Below are 24,116 nucleotides of genomic sequence, written 5' to 3' on the forward strand. Positions count from 1 at the left end.
AATTCTATGGGGTGCACTGAACACATTAGTTTTACATCTGCTGCTAAGAAATAACACATCTCACTCTGTTCATTTCCCTGGAGAAAGCTAGTTATATAGTACCAGGCCTCATTTCAGTAGGATTGAAATGTTCAATATATTCCCCACAGACAGAGTGTTGGAAATTGTGGAAACGGTTGGAATTTTATTAAGGTTTTAAACATCTCATTTTACAGGTAAGGGAACAGAGGTAATAAACTACTAAGTCATTTGTCTACATCAGAACTATCCATTAGAATAATCTACTGTGATGGAAATGTTCTGTACCAACTTGTCAAATATGATGACCACTAGGCAGAGATGGGCATTGGGCAGTTGAAATTTAACTAGTGTAACTGGAAGACAGGCTTTTAAATTTTTATTTAGTTTTAATTAACTTAAATTTAAATATGAATATCCACATGCTGTTAGTAGTGTCCATACTGTACAGTGGAGGTACAGGGCATATAAACAGGCAGAGCCAAAATCTGAGCACAGATGCTCTGGCAAAATAAAAGGACATTTGTTATCACTCCGTAACGTGGCTGCTTGTGCCTGCTGTCTCATTCCAATCTTGAAATGTAAATTCTGAGAGGGTAGGACCTTGTCATATGTTTCTTCATATTTGTAAATCATGCTTGAAACCATACTTCCTGGGAGAATAAATGACAGTGGATTTATTCTCCAGCTCAGTATGGTTCAACTTATGATTTTTTGACTTTTGTGAGAATAATAGGAAAGAAAATTTAGATTTAGGGTAATTTTAACTTCCAATGTGTTTATTGGAGCACAATCCCATCATAAGTTGAGTGACACCTGTATTAGATTTTCATGTGCTTGTGAAAAGTTTAGAAATGTTAATTACACACCTAGTCTGGTTAAAAGTAATTCACTCCATGCTGGTTGTGAGGACGTTCTGTGTGACTATCAGGTTTTCTGATCTCACGGGTGCTTGGAATATTATTCCCCCACCAAAATGATCATTTGATTTATGCGTAATTGTTTCATTTAACACATGCAGAAGCAAAAGCACAGAGAGAGGATACGTCTAGCCTCACATACAGCTGAATGGCATACAGAGGATTCAAACCAAGGCTTCCCAATAGCTAAGAATATGAGCTTTTAACCCATTAGCTCTCAAACATGAAAAACAATATGCCCATTGAATGCTTAAAAACAAATGGAGATTTTTGTTTGTTTGTTTGTTTGTTTGTTTGTTTGTTTGTCACTACTTGGGCATTAGGTTGCTACTGACATCTGATACGTGAGGACCAGGATGCTTCCCAACATCTCAGAATGCACAAAATAGCCCTAACCACAAGGAATAACACAGTCCACACTGGTAACAGTGCCAAGGCTCAAAAACCCTATTTTATACCATATCCCTTCCATGAAATGATATCAAAGAAATTAGAAGATAATTTCTCAAGACATGGAAATTTGTGTTGGGGGGATGGTAAGGACACTTGAGCAGAAAATCGCAGCTCTATCCTTAAAGCAGGAGACACGGAAGTGCAGCACATCGTGGTGGGTACAGGCTGAGGGCAGACCCAGGGTGTGGCAGCCCTGGGGAGTTTCTGTCTCACTTCCTCATGAGTCTAGAGCACTGTGTGATAATAGTTATCATAACTAGACAGACAGTAATAGTCGGCCTCGTCTTCAGTCCGCAGATCAGAGATGGTCAGGGAGGCAGAGTTGGAGGAGCTGTGGATGGAGCCTGAGAACCGAGCTGGAACCCCAGAGGGTCTTTGGTTATCTCTATAGATCACAGTGGTGAGGGCAACGCCCGGGAGCTGCTGGTACCAGTTCACATAATTGCCCCCAATGTTGCCGCTGCTGCGGGTGCAAGAGATGGTGAACTTCTGCCCTGGAGACCCTGACACAGACTGAGGCTGAGTGAACACAACGTGGGTCCAAGACCCTGCAAAGAAAGAGCAGCACAGAGATCAGTGAGGGCTGTCCGCACGTTGTTCCCAAGGAGGAGGGTGAGGCTGTCATACCAGATGGCCCCCCACACTGCATTCCCTGCAGGGAGCCACCTGTGTAGTGAGCAAACAGAGTGAAGAGGATTAGAGCCCAGGCCATGGTGGAGACAACCTGTCCTAGGCGTTGCTTCCGGAGCCTCGCAGAACTGAGTCCACCAATTCTTTTTTTTTTTTTTTTTTTTTTTTTTAGTGTTAGTCATTTGATAGTTTTATTTTTTTTTTATTAAATCATAGCTGTGTACATTAATGCAATCAAGAGGCACCATACTCTGGTTTTATACACCTTTTGACACATTTTCATCACACTGGTTAACATAGCCTTCCTGGCATTTTCTTAGTTATTGTGTTAAGACATTTGTATTCTACATTTACTAAGTTTCACATGTATCCTTGTAAGATGCACCACAGGTGTAATCCCACCAATCACCCTCCCTCCCCCCATCCTCCCCCCTCCCTCCCCTCCCTCTCCCCCTTCCCCCTATTCTTAGGTTATAACTGGGTTATAGCTTTCATATGAAAGCCATAAATTAGTTTCATAGTAGGGCTGAGTACATTGGATACTTTTTCTTCCATTGAGATACTTTACTAAGAGGAATATGTTCTAGCTCCATCCATGTAAACATGAAAGAGGTAAAGTCTCCATGTTTCTTTAAGGCTGCATAATATTTCATGGTGTACATATACCATAATTTATTAATCCATTCGTGGATTGATGGGCACTTAGGCTTTTTCCATGATTTAGCAATTATGAATTGGGCTGCAATAAACATTCTGGTACAACTATCTTTGTTATGATGTGATTTTTGGTCTTCTGGGTATATAGATAGCTAGTAGAGGAATTACAGGATTGAATGGCAGATCTATTTTTAGATCTCTAAGTGTTCTCCAAACATCTTTCCAAAGGGAATGTATTAATTTGCATTCCCACCAGCAGTGTAGAAGTGTTCCCTTTTCTCCACATCCACGCCAACATCTCTGGTCTTGGGATTTTATGATATGGGCTAATCTTACTGGAGTTAGATATCTCAAAGTAGTTTTGATTTGCATTTCTCTGATGATTAAGGATGATGAACATTTTTTCATATGTCTGTAGGCTGTGCACCTGTCTTCTTCAGAGAAGTTTTTCTTCAAGTCCCTTGCCCATGGACTGTGATGGGATCACTTGTTCTTTTCTTGTTTATACGTTTGCATTCTCTGTGGATTCTGGTTATTTGTCGGAGACTTAACCTGCAAATATCTTCTCCCATTCTGAGGGCTGTCTGCTTGCTTTGCTTACTGTGTTCTTGGCTGTGCAGAAGCCTTTTACTTTGATCAGGTCCCAGTATTGTATTTTTGAAGCTGCTTCAATTGCCCAGGGGGTCCTCCTCATAAAATACTCACCCAGACCGATTTCTTCAAGAGTTTTCCCTGCACTTTCTTCTAGTATTTTTTTGTTGTTGTTGTTGGGGATTCATTGAGGGTACAATAAGCCAGGTTACACTGATTGCAATTGTTAGGTAAAGCCCCTCTTGCAATCATGTCTTGCCCCCATAAAGTGTGACACACACCAAGGCCCCACCCCATCCCTCCGTCCCTCTTTCTGCTCCCCCCCATAACCTTAATTGTCATTAATTGTCCTCATATCAAAATTGAGTACATAGGATTCATGCTTCTCCATTCTTGTGATGCTTTACTAAGAATAATGTTTTCCACTTCCATCCAGGTTAATACGAAGGATGTAAAGTCTCCATTTTTTTTAGTGGCTGACTTGTATTCCATGGTATACATATACCACAGCTTGTTAATCCACTCCTGGGTTGGTGGGCATTTAGGCCGCCTGCATCATGTGTTTTTACCTGAAGCTGCTGCCCATGTTTCTCATGGTGATGCCAGGGATGATCAGCCACATTCTGTACACAGGTGAGCCCTGAATCCATATGGCCTGTCTTTGTTCTATGCTTGGATTCTGAGACGTGTTTTTAAGATGCAATAAACTCGTTACAAACTAGAAAATCCATTCTGGATGGAAGGAAAGGAAGAATTCTTAGTGAAAGGAATAACTTGCGTGGCAGGTTGGAGGCAGAGAAATTTGGCACAGTTGCCGCTTTGCTCCCTCATCCCACGAGCCTGTCTTATTGTGGATATTTGATTCCGTGAATACTGTTTGTGAGTGGCGTGGACTGAGGAAGCGCAGAATGTGAGACATAGGCCGCCGGAAGCTGGAGTAGATTTGAGCTAATTTGAGTTGGGTGAGTGGTAGTGGTTGGGTTGATGACATCTTGGACTGAGAAGGGCTTTGAGATGTGCTGTCATATCTTAGTCGCTCTGAGGCAGCTGGAGAACTGAGTCTAATTTCATTGCTTTGGAATTGGGCTGTTTGCGGTATGTGAATTTCTGAGTCATCTGAGGGTAACTTCTAGTGCTGAAAGTCTTCCTAAAATATACACTTTCTTTTGTCATTATAAAGAGTGCTGAGAGTGTAACCAAATCTTACTAGGCTAATAGAGAATTCATTTTTCCTACAGAAATCCATGGGGTAAGACTCAATGGATGTCATGTTTTCTCAGCAGGGCACATTAGTTTATTTCACTGAACTCTAACTGAGACAAACACAGCAAGAGACCAGAATCCCTTCTCATTGCAGCCTCATGGTGTGGTTTATAACAGGAAGGAATGTGTAGCCATCCAAGTAGGGTACCGCTAAAGAAATCATTGTATATTTCTTTTCTGGAAAGTTGCACAGAAGCGACTGAAGAATATCTCAAAACTTGGGAAATTGCTGAGGTTATTATGTTACAAGTAAAAAGAAGGCTACAAAATAGTATCTCAACCATTACCATAGTTATGCACAAAAGATAATTCGCTGGGAAAAAGGATTAGAAAGGAATATAGAAAATAAGCTCATAACATAAACTGTTATTATCCTGGATCTTACTTTATCAACTTTCCATATCTCTTGTTATGATACTTTGTGTTTTTTTCTTTGCAGTTTTGGCCAGGGGTGGGTTTGAACCTGCCACCTCTGGCATATGGGGCCGGCATCCTACTCTTTTGACCCACAGATGCCACCCTTGTTATGATACTTTTTAAACAACCAAAAAAGCACCTCAAGCAAACAAACAAAAAAAAAACCAATGTGTTATGCAATTGCTGGTGACGTGAGGCATCATCACACACCAGGTACTCAGCCTGATTGGCCACTACAAGGAACACCTCCTCTCAGATATAGGCAAAACATACTGGGCTGAATATGACCAGACAGAGGACTTAACTTCCTGTGCATCCATGGAATGTGTTGCTACCGAAGGAATTTCTTCACTTGCTATTTTTCTGGAGGATGGGATCAGCGTCCTCTGTTTGCTCTCATGGTGTGGCTGGGCCACATCCCAAGAGAAAGCCCCGCCCCATGGGACAGCTCAAGGAGAGCTGCAGAGATGAGATGCTATGAGCTCTTGTTCTAGGCAAAGCAGCAACAGACCTATGGTATGGACTTCAAAGTTCAATCTCCAATTTTAAGGCAAATGTCTTTCCTTCCCCATGATCTATTGAAGTTACCGATTTGTTCAGCTGTTGTGATTTGTGCCTGTCTGGACTTCACTGAACTCACCCTTGAATCCTTCCTCAGATAAGGTGGCCCATGTGGTGCCTTCTGAATGTGTGTAAGACTGTGGCACTGAAGTCGGCTGTACCAACTATGCCTACGCAATCATGGTGCTGGAACTGCTACCTGCAGGTAGAAAACGTCCCTGCTGAGATGGCCTTGGAGGGCTTCATGTGTGGAACTTCAGGAAGGGCTGTGGTATAGTTCTTGGTAATTCTGACATCCATTAATTCATATCTGTGCATCAGACATTTTGTGAGCACCTTACATAGGCTACAAGCCCTTTGCAAAGATTGGAGATTTCATAGACAAACCAGATACATTTCCTGTCAGAAGACACCTTCCTTACTTCTACAGATTCAAGATTATCTTCCAAGGCAATTAAAAACAGTGAAATGATCTGCTTGTCAATAAAAGAGTTTAATGGCCATAAAATTATAAATGCAGGGGCTAGAGAATAACTATTTATTCTGCCTTTCTTGGACTAGTGGTATTCAAATATTATATTTCAATCTATTTAATATACGACCACTTATTGAGTGCCTATCATGTGCCAGGTATTGCTCTTGCACTTAGAAAATATCAGTAAAATAGGTACAAAGCCCCTGTCCTTAAGAGTTCACATTTTAGCATTTTGAAATAGCAAATAAACAACACATATAATTTAAGTACATTGTTAGGATTCTAGAAGGATTTCCTACTGAAGTGAACAGAAGCAGCGTCAGGTACAGAGCTCAGGATTGACCAGAAAATATCATCAGAGGTTGGCTAATATCTGTGACCTTTCCTTCACAATGATATACATGAGCTTCATCAGTAGGAAGGAGGCGGGAGTCACTGGCATGAATACCCCCATCCACTGTCTGTCAGGGAGGTTTAGAGCCTACTTGGCAGAGGAAACCAATTCAAAACTCTTGTCTTTGCCCCTGCAGAGACTTCTTTAGCAGACAAACTTACTCACCTTCTTCCTTTCCAGTTATCTAAGGCTTTAGGAACCCAAGAGTTCCTTCCCCAAATAAATATGCTAAAACATGCTTTCTATTCTTCTAAAACTTGTTGCAGGGGATGATCTCTAAGTTTATACTGAAGACTAAAATTCTATACTGGATTATTCTGGGATCATTAGGAAATATGCAGGAACCTCCACATGCTGATGTAGATGGGTAAGGACATTAATTAATGTTCCAGATGACATGTTTAAATGGCTCTCCTGTTGAGCAAGGCCCTCATGGAGCATGGTGTCCAGTAACTAACAAAGCCCCTCCTGCCTCCAGTACTGCGTGGCCTGATGCTGTCTGTCATGCTGGCTCTCTCATGAGCTCCCTGACCTCTATCTTCAACAGCGCCAGCATCCTCTTCATCATGGACATCTACACCAAGGTGCGGAAACAGGCATCAGAGAGAGAGCTTTTGATAGCTGGAAGGTGAGGGAACCCTGGTTTCTCCCTAGAATCCTCTGGAGAAGTGCATATGTCTACATGGACTAAAACTCCCTTGTTAATGACTTTGGTGAAAGTAAGCATAGAGCCCTAAAGTGAAGGAGGGATCAATAGAGCATTTTTAACTCAGCATAAGTCTTTCCAGATACCAAAATTTAGGCCACACATTTAAATGGGACAATTTATTTTTCATACGTGAAAGTGTCTCCAATTATCTCTTATTTCTCTCCTTCCTCATACTATTCCCCATCCACATCTTCATGTAACTCCATCAGTATCTTAATGGTGTGTAAAATTCCATCCTCCTCTGATAGGTTAATGTGTATCTCTAGCAGTTCCAGGTGCATCACATGGAGGTAATAGATTAGGATATCCAAACACTGACATGATTGCATTCCTTAAGCAGTGGACCATTTTAGAAAGGTACAGACCCATGGAGGGGGCCAATTCCAAGGCACTTCTGGGAGAGTTCCCTCCATGCAGGGGTTTCCTGAGCACCCAGTGGTCCTTGAAGACAGAGAGCTTGAAGAAAATAAGCAGAAAGAAAGTGTAGTCTTCTTTCTTCCCTTTATACTTTCTGAGTGTAACCTATATTGTCATAGAATTTTTTAACATTTTAAACATCAAAGTGTAATGTTCAGAAATATAGTGTAATATTCAGAAGTGTAATATTCAGAAGTAATATGCAAAGTGTAATATACAGAAAGCATAGAACATAACTGTATAGCTCCGTAATTTATTACAAAACAAGCACCCATTTAACTACCAACCAAGTTAAGAAATGGAGATTACCAGCATCTAGAAGCCCCCTCTGGGCTCTAACTTCCCAAAGCTAACCACTGAGACGCTGAATTCTATAAACTGTCTTTTCCCAGTTTCAGGTAATGGAAATAGACTAACTCAAATTTAATCCTTGTTACAAAGCTTCTTTCCTCTGTGTTATTTTGGGATATCCCGACATGTTGCTATGAGTAGCTCAAATGAGTTCACTTTCTTTCAATGTAGTATCTCATCACAGTAATATATTAGAATTTATCTACTCTACTCATGGACATCTGACTTGATCACTTTTGTTAATGTCTGTTGGTGAACATTGGCACACATACCTACTGAGTAGATTGTTACAAATGTACATGTATTACACACTTAGCCTTTTAAAATTTAGCCATTCTTTTTAGAAAGAACTGTAAGAAGAGACCTTAAAAGAAATTGTGACTCTTGCAAAACGTGGTACAATTGATGGTGATGATGATTCTCAATGTTGGAGGGGCTTTAAAATGTTTGCACGTAGGATCTATTAAGTATAGGGTATAAATGTCTGTGTTGAGCACCTGGGGCTGGGCTCAAACCCACCACCCTCAGCATATGGGGACAGCACCCTACTTCTTGAGCCACAGGCACTGCCCCGTAGTATAAATGTCTTAACACAACAATTAAGTAAATGAGGTGAGGGATATAATAACTAGTGTGACATAAGCACTCCAAATTGTATATGAAATAAGCACTTTGTACCCCATAAATGCATTAATGTATACATGATCTATGTGTTTATGACTTAATTCAAAAACTAAAATGGTTGACAAGAGCCTTCTGATACTTACCTTCCTCACAATAAAGAAGTAAAATACGAGTGGCGACGCCTGTAGTCCCAGCTGCTCGGGAGGCTGGGGCAGTAGAATCGCAAAAGCCCAAGAGCTGGAGGTTGCTGTGAGTCCTGTGACGTCGCAGCACTCTACTGAGGGTGGTAAAGTGAGACTCTGTCTCTACAAAACAAACAAACAAACAAACAAACAAAAAGAAGTAAAATACGAAATAGATCACAATTTGAATAGGTGACCCAAGAGAAAATTGACAGGAAAATTCTAAAGCAAGGAAGGAGAGAAAAGGAAGGCAGCCTGCGTTACCAGGACTTGCCACGAACCAAGAGAAGCTTCCTGATGAGAAGTGAAGTGAAGCCAACCACCCACAGCCTATATTCCTGCCATGGACTCTTACAATTCAAGACACAGGAGAGCCTCTTGCTTTACCTTTCTGGGCAACCAAACCGGGAGGTGCCTGGAGACCATGTGAAGGCATTGCTTCACAGGGGAAACACACGATGGCTCCCACATCCACCCCCCAGTCCTAGAGAGCTACAGCACAGTGTCAATGTGAGAGCCCAGCCCCCACTGAACTGAGCCTATCCCTGGAGCCAAACAGCCCCTCCATCTCCACATCTCTGGAGCCCCATCTACATCCCCCACCCATATTTCCTGCTGCTCTTGTTTGCTGCCATCAGAGCCAAAGGGCAAACCACTCTGCACCCAGCAGAAGAGTTATTGCACATTTTGTGCTCCTCCCCCTTGAGTTGTTGCTACTGCTGGTAGCCAACACTGTGGCCAAGGTAGGAGCAACTGACAGCAACACTGTTTCCTCCAGAAGTGGGGCTGCTGCACACTTGTAAGAGCTCTGAGGTCAAACTCCTTCATCCATGGCAGCCACCTGAGGCCAAATCACATGTCCCCAGCTTCCTGCTTCCATCTGTTGTCAGTGAAAGCAGCCCTGCCCCTAACATCATCACGGGCACAGTTGTTTTCTGTACTGGTAACATTTGAGTCCTTTCTTTTCTTAAGAATTTATACAGTCAAGAAGCTTGATTTTGTTTGGAAAATCAACAAAAGGCAACAGGAATGAGTTCAAAAACTAAAGTACAACAAACATGCCTATAATAACTTATGTTTAATATCTACAAGATTTTATTTTCTTGCCAGGATATTTATTCTTCAACAATTGTCATAAGCATCCTGTGGGTCCCACAAGTACAGGCATCTCGAAATGGACAACTGATCCATTACACACCAGCAATGGCTAGTTACCTTGGATCTCCAGTTGCAGCTGTCTTCCTGCTCGCCGTCTTCTGTAAAAGAATCAACGAACAAGTAAGTGGAAACTGAAAAAGCCTTCTCCCCTATGGAGTGGGGAAAATATTGTTTGTTCCACTGCATTCTTGATACCCTATCTATATAAATCATAGCCCATCTCAATTTCTGTTGAAGTCAGCCACAATTACTGAACCTCACTAAAGGATAAAAATACAGTACACATTCATAGTTCAGTGTCTATATTTCTTAAAACATATTGTGTATGTGAATTTGCCAGTGCTGAGGAGCACAGATTTAGGAAGCAGACTGTCACAGTCCAATCATGGCTGTACTACCTAATAGTATCATGATCTGAAGCAAATTACTTGGCTTTGTAAAATGAAGATAAAGAGAGTGTCTATTTATGGTATTGTGGGCTACTGTGAGGATTAAATGAGATAGTACGTGAAATGCTTAGAGGAAAACCCTTAGTAAGGGTTAAAAATATGTTAATTTCCATTATGAAACATGAGCACCACATGTGTGATCAACTATAGTGGACCATGTACATTCAATCCCTTACTTGTTCCTAGGTTATTAGCTTTATTATTAAGATTTTGCACATGAGGATCAGATGCAGAGATGTCACTAACAAAATTCTTTCCACATATTACTTAATATTAGTAAGTAAAGTCATGGGATTCAGACTCGGGTGTTCCTTACTCCAAAGTTCATATTATTATATTAATATCCAGACAATACCATTTTCCTAAAACATGGCATCTTGAACAAAGGAAGAGGGGCGTATCTTTCCACATCTATCAACGCCTCAGGGAAAATGAATGCTTTCCATTGTCCAGAGCTTAATAGAACTCTCAAAACTACCTAATATCAGTTCTACAAATTGTGTAACATAATTCATAGTTCTATTTAATTTGTAAAATAAATTATAATTCCCATATATGTGTGTATATGTATAGCCCTGCATATATGTACACACATATATATATTAATATGTGTGTGTGTCAAGAAAATTTCATCTTGAGTCAGTATAGACAGTAGTTTCCTGGAATTAGAGAATCAACATTGCAGTAGTATTGCCCCAGTAATAAACACATATGTTTGCAATTTTGTCTGTTTTGATAACTTTGTGTTCAATGTCAGCCATTTGTTGCTTCTTCACTGAGGATGCAGGCAAGGTGATAATTATGACTTCCTTGAATGAGTTTCTGATCTTTTCTAAACACTCCTATTTTGTTCTTTGTTCTTTTGCAGGGAGCATTCCGGGGCCTAATCACTGGACTTGTGATGGGCTTTATTCATATGATCGCAGAGTTTTCCTATAGAACAGGGAGCTGCCTGGCTGCCAGTGACTGTCCCAACATTATCTGTGGAGTGCACTATCGGTACTTTGCCATCATTCTCTTCTCTGAGACCACCGTGGATGCTCTGGGAATTTCTCTATTAACAAAACCCATTCCTGACGTACATGTGAGTGATAAGTAATGGACTTATGCTCATTTAAAAATAAGGGTTTGTTGCCTTCTAATGTTGCTGCTAGTATACGACTCCCAGGCAATGTATTCATTGTAACACTACAGTGAGAATAGCAATGAGAGATTATCATCCAGTCCTTCAAACAAACAACCATTTGCACCTAATATGTGCAAACCAGCAAGGAAATAGGAAGTAAGATGTTAGGAAATGAGTGTCATACTTCTAAAATCTCACAGTGCTTTCAGGAGATAAATGTACACCATTTTTAAAATAGGATGTGGGGAAGAGAATGACAACTGTTGTCTAAAGACTTCACTGCAGAACTGTCACTGGGTTGTGCCTATTTTGGATGAGGAGAAGGTTGTATACAGCACGAACACGGGTATAGAGAGAGAAGAAAGAAAAACACACAGCATAAGGGGGAGGGACAGAGAAAGCAGAGTAATGAGAAGCATTTTTTTTTTTTTGCAGCTTTTGTCCAGGGCTGGGTTTGAACCCATCACCTCGGTATATGGGGCCGACACCCTACTTTTTTGAGCCACAGGTGCCACCCATGAGAAGCATTTTTGTCTTTAAAATTGGCAATATTTTTAATATGAATTAAATATAGTGTTGGTGAAGATGTGGAGAAATTCCCATAGTCCAGAACTGTGGATGAGTGACTAAGCTTTATAATTTACAGGAAGGCAATTGAACAGTATTTATCTATTTCAAAATTTCTATACCTTAAGAGTCAGCAATCTTACTTTTAGGAGCTTATTATGTACAAATTATTTACAAGTACTAATATATATGTAAATATATATATTTATTTACATAAATATATACAAAATATATCCATACACACTCATATATAAATATGTATACATACATACACACTCACATATATGTATACATGTATGCATATATATGGTTTTCCCTGTAAAAGTTTAAAAATGGAAAAAAGTGGGGAAATCCAAACTTCATCATGAAAAGCCTGAGTAAACAATAATAGTGTATTGAATATTATGCATCTGCATAAAATATGAGGAGACAAGCAGAAAAATATGTGCAGAATAATGTAATATTGTAGAGTTGTACATGTGTACTAAATTACATGTAGATAGATACATGTTTGTCCAACCATAGAAAAAAGTCTTACAGCATACACTCCTGAAATTTTCTACAAAAAGTATCTCAGTAGAAAGGGGCACTGGAGGACGCTTGTAGAGATTAATCATTTTAAAAATAGAAATACAGCCTATATGCTATTTTTTCTTCCATCCCATTACCTGAGTCCTTGTGAATCCTTGTAGTTTAGATGTATTTCTTGGAGGTGGTAAATAATTGGGTTGTGTTATTTCATCCATTCAGCCAGTTTTTTAAGTGCTGCCTTCAGACCATTAAAACTGAATTTTAGGGCGGCCCCTGTGGCTCAAGGAGGAGAGCACCGGTCCCATATACCGGAGGTGGCAGGTTCAAACCTAGCCCTGGCCAAAAACCACAAAAAAAAAAAAAAAAAAACCTGACTTTTAGTGTTGATATTTTGGAGACTGTTCTATTCAAAATGTTAGATGATATCTTACAGTTTTGTATTCTCTTTGATACTATTGTTTTGGAAGAACCATGAGCTACAACTTGTGCTTGTTTTTACACTTTTTGGTAGCTATCGTGCTGTTGTATTTTAATGAACTTTCGAGCATTTCGTGTAGGGCGGTTCTAATATTAACAAATGCCCTCAGTCTTTGTGTGTCTGGGAACAACATTATATGTACTTAACTTATGTAACTTAGTTTAACATGACACAATATCCTTGGCTAGCAGTTATCCTGTTTAAGGACACTAAAAATAAGATCCATTCCTTAATTGTTTACAAAGGAAAAGCCTGCAATTAGTCTAATGGATTTTCCTTTGTAAGTTATTTGATGTTTTGGAACACTACTCATGAGAGTCTCTCCTTTGTGTTAATTCTGGCCAGTGTTATGACGAATCACATGCCTTGATGGTTCCCTTTTGCAATGAGTCTCCTAGGTATTCTTTGGACTTTTGTCTTTTCTTTATGTCTAAATGTCTTGCAAGATGAGGTAATTTTTGCAATTATTCTCTTAAATAGGTTTTCAAAGTCTTGTGTTTAGTCTTCTTTATTCTCAGAGATGCCTGTGGGTCTTACATTTGGTCATTTTATATATGTGTAATCCCATATTTCTCTTAGACTTTCTTCATTTCTCTTGATTCTTTGTTATTTTGACTGATTTAGTTCATTAGAAAGACTTGTCTTCAAGCTCTGCAATTCTTTCTTCTGCTTGGTGTAATCCACTCTTAACATTTGCATTGGGTTTTATATTTCTCTAAATGAATTTTTATTTCTGGAAGTTACTTTGTTTTAATGTATCTATTTCTTCAATAAGCTTTTTTAAAAAATGTTTTCACTAGTTTCTTTGAATTGTTTTCCATTTTCTCTTGAAAGTCATTGAGAATCCTTATAACTCATGCTTGGAATTTTTTTTTATATGACATTTTCCTATTTTTATTTTGGTTGGAATTCACTGCTAGAGAAATGTTGTGATCCTTTAAGGGTGCCCTTTCATGCTGATTCTCCCTATCCCAGAATTCTTGCACTGAATTCCTTCTATTTCCCCCCCCACTTGGCTGGAAACAGGTTTGAACCCACCACTTCCAGTATATAAGGCTGGCGCCTTACTCCTTAGAGCCACAGGTGCCACCCACTGAATTCCTTTTAATTGGTAGCAACTGCCTCTTTTTGTTTTTGAATTTTCTTTTGTTTAGATGTTTTTCTCCCCCTTACTCATAAGGATATGTCTGTAGCATGTGTTGGGAAAGAGCCTTCGGCTTTGCTTGTAAGTACTTAAAAGGTGGTCTAGATTCTGAATGAACACCTTGGTTACAAATATCCTTCATGTGGTGGTTTTCTAAATTTCCAATTAAATGTAGACTATGGTCATAGTGTGTTATGTACATGAGCAATCCTATCTCCTTTTGACAAGGAAATTTGGAGTCTTTGAAATCCTTTATCTTTCCCCAGCCCTATAGTCTCTTAACAATGTGAATTGTATTGGAATGGTAGGTTTAATCTCTATGACAGTATGAACTGCTTTCGGGTGAGAGCCAGCCAAGTTCTGTATGATTGACTCAGTAAATACTGTTTGGGGCTGTATAAGTTGTCCTCCTTGTCACTTGGTGGTGACTTCAGGAAATAGCCAGCTGCAGTTTTGTTTTGGGGGACCTTTGAGGGGCTCTGGCACTTCAGGAGAAGCACTCCAATGCCCAAGGCAGTCAGTGGAGCCCTGGATCTCCCAGGGAATACTTTGGTGGAAAAGGGAGGCTGGCTGGGAGTGGGTGGGGTGAGTCTTGCTTCAGTCTCCACAAAGGTGGGCATAAAAGCTGTCCTGGCAGGGATTAAAGGGCAAATCTGAGGCCACTGGGGAAAGCCACCATGGAGTGGCTGAAATGGACCCACCAAGCCTAAAAGTCTGCTCACAGAGAAGAACCCCTCTGGGATTCATAGTCTGGCAAAAGCAGACTTTTGAATCCACAATTGCCCCAAGGTCTCCTTCCAATATCTGTCCACAAGCAGCAGAGCAAAATAGCTGAGCTCACCAGCAATGGTGTCACAGGCTGGGATTTCTCTACCCAGGATTTTGCCCAGTGCTGAAAGATTGGCTTCCATGTGAGGGGAGGGGTGCACTGTGAGTGTGCTGGGGTTCGGACCCACACTACACTCTCCTTTCGATTCTGCCCTGAGCTCCCTTACCTCCTAATATTAGTTCACAAATGTCCATTCTATTCCTTCAAGAATCTAGATTGAATCCTGGGCATATGGGATTTGGCCTGGGGGACTACCCCTGGTCCTCCAAGTTCAATTACTGACCATGCCACGGAGATATTTACTGTTTCCAAGTTGCACATGGAGTGCTCAAGTAGGCTTAATGCCCCTCCATGTGGGTGTATACCTTGATTTGCTGAAGTAGCCAGACAAGCAACACCAGGGAGGGCTGGCAGACAGGGATCTCATAGTCCAAGCACCACTTGGTCCACTGACAAGTCCATAATAGGAAAAGTATGAGCCCCCACTTTCTGTGGGAGCCTCACTGTATGGAATATACCAACCAGAGGGGAAGCAGCTGCCCCAGAGACCAGGTCAATTGTCTTTTGGGGAACATGTGCCACTCAGAAACAGTAGGAAGGAGAGGAGACACAGAGGAAAGAGTCTTCATGGAAGTGGTCTGGCATACTGATCCTCTTTGATTTTATTCCAAGAAGGCATCCTGCCTAGGATGTCTTAGCTCTTGGATTACACAGTTACCCTGAGCTCCACAAGTCCATTGTGACCACCACATTCTGGAAATGCAATGGGAAATGTTTCTGGTGGGACCAGTAACATGAATATCAGTAGCTCCCTGGGGAGCACAAAGACACACAATAGGTAGGGACACACCATGGCATCCATCATCTCAACTCAGGTTTGTGTTGATCGGGGACACTGGCCACCTAGTGCTCTGTTTTCAAGAAGCTCCTCATTCACTGGCAGGAGCTTTTGGGCTTATGGGGATGGAGAAGCTCTCCAGCAGGTCTGTAGCCATCAGTCTGCCAGAGATATGAGTGAAGGAGGAACAGACCCCACGTATCCTTTCCAAAGGACTCCATGTGTCTGGGGGGTTGATTTCTGCCGAAATATTGCTCCTTACTGTTTGTTTCCACAATATCTTCCCACAGATTCTTCAGTAGGATCTGGCACTTTTCCCTTAGAATTATATGTTTTGTTTTGTTTTTTAATCTAAAAAGTTTCCTTTCTGGGACGTTCTGGTGATCTATGTCTCTAGTTATCCATCTTTCCCTCCTCCTCCTCCTCCTTCACTGACTGAATTGTGGATTCAAAAGCCCACTGATTCTTGGAACAATTTTCCTAGAATGACCCAGTGCTGGTGTGATTAATTGTGCCTAATGCCATGTCTTGAATCTGTGGCAAAAATAAGACAAAGTTTATGATAGCACAAATTCTATTGTATTAAAATTATATTTACAGAAAAAATTACAAGTATAAAGCTTAATGGTTTAAGATAATGGTATAACTTACAAATGTTTTGAGGTGGGTTGGGAAAAGGGCAAGGTAAGGGTATCAATTGCAGTTGTAACTCAAGAATAGTACAACCTAAACATGATAGATCCAGAAAGAGAACTTAAGAAGATATTCTAAAAGTTGAAAAAGCATCCACTACACAAACTGAAAGAAATAATGTTTTAGGTAGCAACATTTGGATTATAAGAAAAATGAATGAAGCTAGGGTTAGTAGTGAAGGTAGCATTAAATCTTAATGCTCTGAAATTATAAATCCAGAACTATAAATTTTAAGCATATTATTTAAAGTTTTTAATAACTACCAGAATTAAAAACAGAGATCATAGGAGGAGAGCAAGATGGCCGAGTAACCGCTTCCTTGCATCTGGGCACCGTGAGTCCAGGGAGATAGGACTATAGGCATCTCTGGCTGGTGGGATCTGCCTATCATCACCCCTGTGAGGATACAGAGAGTCAGCGAGAGACTTCTGGACCCCAAGAGGAGGACTAAAACAGTGGAAAACCGGCAAGTGGTCACGTGTGTTCAATCGGTCTAAACCCGCCCACAACTGTAAATTCAGTAGCAGCGAGACTGCAAACCGGAAAGGCCTTACCTGTGAACTGTTTTGGTGTCTTTGGATTTGGCACTCAGTTGAACTGCCTTGGGGAGAGACTGATCAGGAATGTGGAGAACTTTGGCGGTTGTCTAGGGCCCCAGTCTGAGCTGCTGAGCCACATGGAGCTAATAGTGTTTGGCTGTGGGCCACAGGGAGCCATTGTGAGCGATCAGCCCCGGCAAGCTCCACCCTCAGGGTCGCAGAGCTAGAATTGGGTAGGAGCTGGTAATCCAGCCACGGAGTAGCCTAAGGGTGGGGTCTGAGCCGCCTTGCAGCCCTAACCCTCAGGGGCAAAGTAAGACTGGTTTTGGCACACTGGGTAAGTGGATAGCCACTTCAGCAGTGATTCCAGCGACAAGCACTTTACTGGGAAAGCTTCTGCTCAGCAAGTTTACAGGTTCAAAGTGCCTTCTAAGTGGGCTGAAGAGAGATTTAGGGTGTCTACCTTCTGGGGTTTGAGAAATCAGCAGCCTCCAGTCGTATCAGAACTGTGATTAACATCTCATACCCCAGAAGACCATGTGCTGCCCAGACAATATTCAACAACATATACATACTGCTTTGTTTTTGGTTGTGTTTTGTTTTTTCTGTTTTTTGTTTTTTTGTTTATTTTGATGTTGTTGATTTTTTTTTGTTTTTTAATTTCAACCTTTTCCGTACAGATCTTTTTTTCTCAATTTTTCTAGTTTAATTATAATTTCTCATTGCTGCCTTGTTTAATAACTAGAACTTCATTTTTGCTAGTGTTTCTACCACTATCATTTGGTTTTTCACCCAATTTTATCCCGTGAAGTTTTCTGTTTGCTTGTTTTGGTTTGATTTATAGCATTTTTGTCTTTCCTCTCTACTTGGTGGAGGTGGGGTACTGTGTCTGATAAGGTTAGCAAAGAGCTGCTGACCTCAAGGGACCCACCCAACTGGGCACCCCCAGAAGGTGGTTTTTTTTTTAAAGGTTGTGTCAAAATACCCTACTGTACACCTATATTGCTCTGTCTCCCTCTTTCTGTGCCTCTCTTCTTTTTGTCAATATTCCTTTTACCCACCCCCTCTCCTTTCTCTATTTTTTTTTCTTTTCACTCAGTCCTCCTTTCTTTCATCCCTTTCTTGCTCTTCAACCTTCTAACCCTTCTGGTCCTGCACCAAAATGACTCATCTAACCCTTAGTCCACAGGCACGAGAACTTAAAGAGCAAGAGGAAGTGAAAGGAAAATTAGGGCAAGGAAACAGATAAAAGAAATCACTCATGAGGAGGAATCAGCAGAAAACTCCAGGCAACATGAAGAACCAGTCCAGAACAACCCCGCCAAGGGACCATGAGGTAGCTACTGCAGAGGATTCTACCTATAATGAAATGTTAGGAATGACAGAAAGGGAATTTAGAATACACATGATGAAAACAATGAAAGAAATGATGGAAACATTGAAGGAAACTGCTAATAATGTGGAAAATAACCAAAAGGAAATCCAAAAACAGAATCAAATAAGAGATGAAATATATGAAGAATATAAAAAGGATATAGCAGAGCTGAAGGAACTGAAACAGTCAATTAGGGAACTTAAAGATGTAATGGAAAGTATCAGCAACAGGTTAGACCATGCAGAAGAAAGAATTTCAGAGGTATAAAACAAAGTTCTTGAGATAACTCAGATAGTAAAAGAGGCAGAAAAGAAGAGAGAGAAAGCAGAACGTTCACTGTCAGAATTATGGGACTTTACGAAGCGTTCCAACATACGAGTTATAGGAATCCCAGAAGGGGAAGAAGAATGCCCCAGAGGAATGGAAGCCATACTAGAGAATGTTATAAAAGAAAATTTCCCAAATATCACCAAAGATTCTGACACACTGCTTTCAGAGGGCTATCGGACCCCAGGTCGCCTCAACTCTAACCGAGCTTCTCCAAGACACATTGTGATGAACCTGTCCAAAGTCAAGACAAAAGAAAAGATTCTGCAAGCTTCCAGGAGTAAGTGCCAGTTGACCTACAGGGGCAAATCCATCAGAGTGACCGCAGACTTCTCTAATGAAAGTTTCCAAGCAAGAAGACAATGGTCATCTACCTTTAATCTACTTAAACAGAACAATTTCCAGCCCAGAATTCTGTATCCTGCTAAGCTAAGCTTAAAAATTGATGAAGAATCTATATTTTAAATTATAACAGTTTTATTTTTTATTTGCACTAATGTTTTTATTGTGAGAAAATGTCTATAATCAAATCTATCATTTTTACCATTTTTAAGTGTACAATGTGTTGGCCTTATGTACTTTTATAATGTTGTGCACCACCAGCACTATTTCCTACGTTATTATTATCATTAAATAATATTATCCATTATATAATGCATTATTATCCATTAAAAAATAATACTCCATTCTTCTCTACTTACAGCCCCTGGCACTTGAATTCTCTATTCTATGTTCCTCATCTGAGTGCAACCATACAAAAATTGTCATTTCATATCTTGTATCTTTCAATTAACATAACATTTTTAAGATTCAACCGTGTCATTTTGAGGATCAAATAAAAAAATATCATTGCTAAAGCCAATGTCAAGGAGCTTTTCCTCTGATATTTTTGTTTGTTTTGCTTATTTTTTTTTGGGGGGGGGAGAGTGTTAATTGAGAAAGTTTACAGTTTGGGGTGGCTCCTATGGCTCAGTGAGTAGGGTGCCAGCTCCACAAACCAAAGGTGGTGGGTTAGATCCTGGCCCCAGCCAAACTGCAACAAAAAATAATCAGGCGTTGTGGCAGGGGCCTGTAGTCCCAGCTAACTGGAAGTCAGGCAAGAGAATCTCCTAAGCCCAAGAGCTGGAAATTGCTGTGAACTGTGATATCAAAGCACTGTACTGAGGACAACAAAGTGAGACTCTGTCTCAAAAAAAAAAAAAAGAAAAGAAAAGAAAAGAAAGAAAGAAAGAAAGAAAGAAAGAAAGAAAGAAAGAAAGAAAGAAAGAAAGAAAGAAAGAAAGAAAGAAAGAATGTTTACAGAGTCTTACATTTAAATCTTCCACTTTGGATTGATTTTTATGTATGGCATAAGAGGAGAGTCAAATTTCTTTCTTTTTTGGAGGGTTCTTTGGTTTTTGGTTTTGGTGGAGGGGTTGCCTTTAGCTATCCAATTTCCACAACTCAAATTACTAAAAAGACTATCCTTTCCCCATTGCGTATTCTTAGAGTCTTTGTTGAAAAATAGTTGATGAAACATAAGTAGATTTATTATTGGTCTCTCTATTCTGTTCCACTGTTTTATATCTTTTATAGCAATATCATATTGTTTTCATTTCTTCAATATTGTAATATAATAAGAAATAAGGAAATGTGATGCCTTCAAATTGTTCCACTTTTTTAATTTTTTTAATCAATGAATAATTATTATATATGTTTACAGGGCACAATGTGATGTTTTAATATATGTGTACATTGTGGAATGATTATATCAAGCTAATTAGGATAGCCATGACCTTGCATACTAGCCAAGAACAGAAAGACAAGTCCTGCATCATCTCACTTATATGAAGAAGCTAAAAAATCAAAACTCATAAAAGTAGAGAACAGAATGGTGGTTACCCAGAGGCTGTCATGGGGGTGGCTGAGCAGGGAGAGTCATCAAAAGAGTACAAAGTTTCAGTTATGAGGAATACCATTTTTTTTTCATTTTTTCACTGGGGTTGGGTTTGAACCCGCCACCTCCTGTGTATGGGGTCAGTGCCCTACTCCTTTGAGCCACAGGTACCACCCAGAAATGCCCTTTTGAAATGTATTGCACAGTAGGGTGACTATAGTTAATCATGTAATGTACATCTCAAAATTACAAAGAGAATAGATTTTAAATGTTCCTACCATCTTTGTTCTTAATTGCTCAAGATTGCTTTAGCTGGAAAGGCATGGTGGCTTATACCTATAATCCTAGGACTCTGGGAGGCCAAGGTGAGTGGATTGCTTAAGCTCATGAGTTCAAGACTAGCCTGAGAAAGACCCAGATCCTGTCTCTACTAAAAATAGAAAAAACAGCCAGCATCAAGGTGAACACCTGTATTCCCAGCTATTGGGGAGGTGGAGGCAAGTGGATCACTTGAGCCCAAGAGAATGAGTTTACTGTGAGCTATGACATCACAACTCTCAACAAAGGGTGACAGAGTGAGGCTCTCATCTCTAAAAAAAAAAAAAAAAAAAAAAACCCTTTAGATGTTGAGAGTCTTTTGTAGTATCATATAAATAGTAGGAAATATCAATAACCAACTTTTAACAATGCATATATCATCAACACAGAAAATCAATAAGAAAACATTGGACTTGAATGTTTTCATGTCTACACTTCAGACCAAAGGGACCTAATAGACATATCCCGAACATTGCCTCCTACAACAGCAGAATGTGTTCTTATCAAAATCACATGGAACAGTCTCCAGGATAGATAATATGTGAAGCCACAAAGCAAATCTTAACAAATTTAAGAAGATTGAAGTCACATCATGCATCTTGTCCAACCACAACAGTATAAAACTAAAAATCAGTAACAGAAGAAACTGGACAATTTACAAACATGGAAATTAAGACCCTCCTAAATAACCAATGGTTTAAAAAAGAAATAGAAGGGTAAATTGAAAACCATTTTGAGATAAATGGAAATGGAATTGAAACATACTAAAATTTATAGGATGCTATACCCACAGTTCTAAAAGGGATTATAGCAATAAAATTCTACATTAAAAAAGGGAAAGATTTCAAATAAACATCTTGTTACACATCAAAAAAGCTAGAAAAAGCACAACCTAAGCCCAAAGTTAGTAGAAGGAAAAAATAATAAATATCAGAGAAAATATAAATAAAATAAGACTAAAATAAACAATAGAGAAGATCAAGAAAACAAAGGTTTTCTTTTTAAGATCAAAAATACTGATGAATCTTAAGCTAGGCTAAGAAAAAAACAAAGAGGACTCAAATAAAATCAGAAATGAAAGAGAAGACATTATGAATGATACCACAGAAATGTAAAGGATCATAGGAAACTTCTATGAACAATTACACATTAATGAATTGAATAGCCTAGAAGAAATGAACAGATTCCTATAAAGACAAGCCTGCCAAGACTAAATTATGAAGAAACACGAAATATGACTGGCCCAATAATGATGATGGAGATTTAATAAACAATCAAAAAGCTCCTATTTAAAAAAAGCCCAAAGCAAGTCACAGTGGCTGGTACCAGCAGCCCGGCGAAAGAAAACCATTACATACAAAGGGAAGTTATATTAGAATAACTGCAGATCTCTCTGCTGAAACTTTTCAAGCCAGAAGAGGGTGGTCATCGACTTGTAATCTCCTAAAGCAAAATAACTTTCAAACCAGGATCTTGTATACAGCTAAACTGAGTTTCATTTATGACGGAGAAATTAAATACTTCAATGACATTCATATGTTGAAAAAATTTGCCATAAGTAAACCAGCTCTTCAGGATATTCTCAGACCTATCCTCCACAATGACCAACCAAATCCCATACCACAAAAATAAACTCACTCAGAAACTTCGGATCAAACTCCAATTTCCACACTGGCGAAAGGATTAAAAATGTCCACTGAACCTTTGAAAAACTCGATACCCAAAAGTCCACCAGACTTATCAATATTCTCCATTAATGTGAATGGCTTAATCTGTCCTCTAAAGAGGCATACGTTAGCTGACTGGATACAAAAACTCAAGTCAGATATTTGCTGCATACAAGAGCCACATCTTAACTTAAAAGACAAATACAGACTCAGGGTGAAAGGATGGTCATCCATATTTCAGGCAAATGGTAATCAGAAAAAAGTAGGTGTTGCAATTCTATTTGCAGATACAATAGGCTTTAAACCAACAAAAGTAAGGAAGGACAAGAATGGTCACTTCATATTTGTTAAGGGTAATACTCAATATGATGAGATTTCAGTTATTAATATCTATACACCCAACCAGAATTCACCTCAATTTATAAGAGAAACTTTAACTGACATGAACAACTTGATTTCCACCAGGTCCATAATAGTCGGAGATTTCAACACTCCTTTGGCAGTGTTGGATGGATCCTCCAGCAAGAAGCTGAGCAAAGAAATTTTAGATTTAAAACTAACCATCCAAATTTAGATTTAGCAGACATGTACAGAACATTTCATCCAACAAAACTGAATACACATACTTCTCATCAGCCCATGGAACTTATTCCAAAATTGACCACATCTTAGGTCACAAGTCTAACCTCAGTAAATTTAAAGGAATAGAAATTATTCCTTGTATCTTCTCAGACCACCATGGAATAAAACTTGAGATGAGTAACAACAGGAATCTGCATACTCATACAAAAACATGGAAGTTAAATAACCTTATGCTGAATGATAGCTGGATCAGAGATGAGATTAAGAAAGAAAATGCCAATTTTTTGGAACAAAACGACAATGAAGACACAAACTATCAGAACCTCTGGGACACCGCAAATGCAGTTCTAAGAGGGAAATTTATAGCACTGCAAGGCTTCCTCAAGAGAACGGAAAGAGAGGAACATAACAATTTAATGGGACATCTCAAGCAACTGGAAATTGAAGAACATTCCAACCCTAAACCCAGTAGAAGAAAAGAAATAACCAAAATTAGAGCAGAATTAAATGAAATTGAAAACAAAAGGATAATACAACAGATCAATAAATCAAAAAGCTGGCTTTTTGAAAAGGTCAATAAAATAGATAAACCTCTGGCCAACCTACTCAGAAAAAAAAAAAAAAACAGTAAAATCTTTAATCTCATCAATCAGAAATGACAAAGACAAAATAACAACAGACTCCTCAGAAATCAAAAAAATCCTTCATGAATATTACAAGAAACTTTATTCTCAGAAATATGACAATCTGAAGGAAATTGACCAATACTTGGAAGCATGGCACCTTCCAAGTCTTAGAAAGAATCAATTGGAAATACTGAACAGGCACATATCAAGTTCAGAAAAAGGATCAACTATACAAAACCTCCCTAAAAAGAAAAGCCCGGGACTAGATGGTTTCACGTCAGAATTCTACCAAACCTTTAAAGAGGAATTAGTACCTATATTACTCAACCTG

The 24,116-nt window shown here is 39.4% G+C and overlaps 1 protein-coding gene and 1 gene segment (V, D, J or C); one reads left to right on the top strand and one right to left on the bottom strand.

The window, feature by feature from the left end:
* Positions 1-1,616: 1,616 nt before the first annotated feature.
* On the bottom strand, positions 1,617-2,125 carry LOC128579364 (immunoglobulin lambda variable 6-57-like). The segment is given in 2 exon segments: positions 1,617-1,939; positions 2,058-2,125. Coding segments are annotated over 2 exon segments (369 nt in total).
* Positions 2,126-6,714: 4,589 nt separating this feature from the next.
* LOC128579365 (solute carrier family 5 member 4-like) overlaps positions 6,715-24,116 on the top strand; it is a 40,066-nt gene continuing 22,664 nt past the window's right edge. The window contains exons 1-4 of the mRNA XM_053581499.1: positions 6,715-6,746; positions 6,858-6,963; positions 9,773-9,940; positions 11,138-11,353. Of these exons, the coding sequence (XP_053437474.1) occupies positions 6,715-6,746; positions 6,858-6,963; positions 9,773-9,940; positions 11,138-11,353 (522 nt within the window). The remainder of the gene's footprint in view (positions 6,747-6,857; positions 6,964-9,772; positions 9,941-11,137; positions 11,354-24,116) is intronic.

The sequence above is a fragment of the Nycticebus coucang genome, unplaced genomic scaffold (genome assembly GCF_027406575.1).
Source record: "Nycticebus coucang isolate mNycCou1 unplaced genomic scaffold, mNycCou1.pri scaffold_49, whole genome shotgun sequence".
In the NCBI taxonomy this organism is placed as follows: Eukaryota; Metazoa; Chordata; class Mammalia; order Primates; family Lorisidae; genus Nycticebus; species Nycticebus coucang.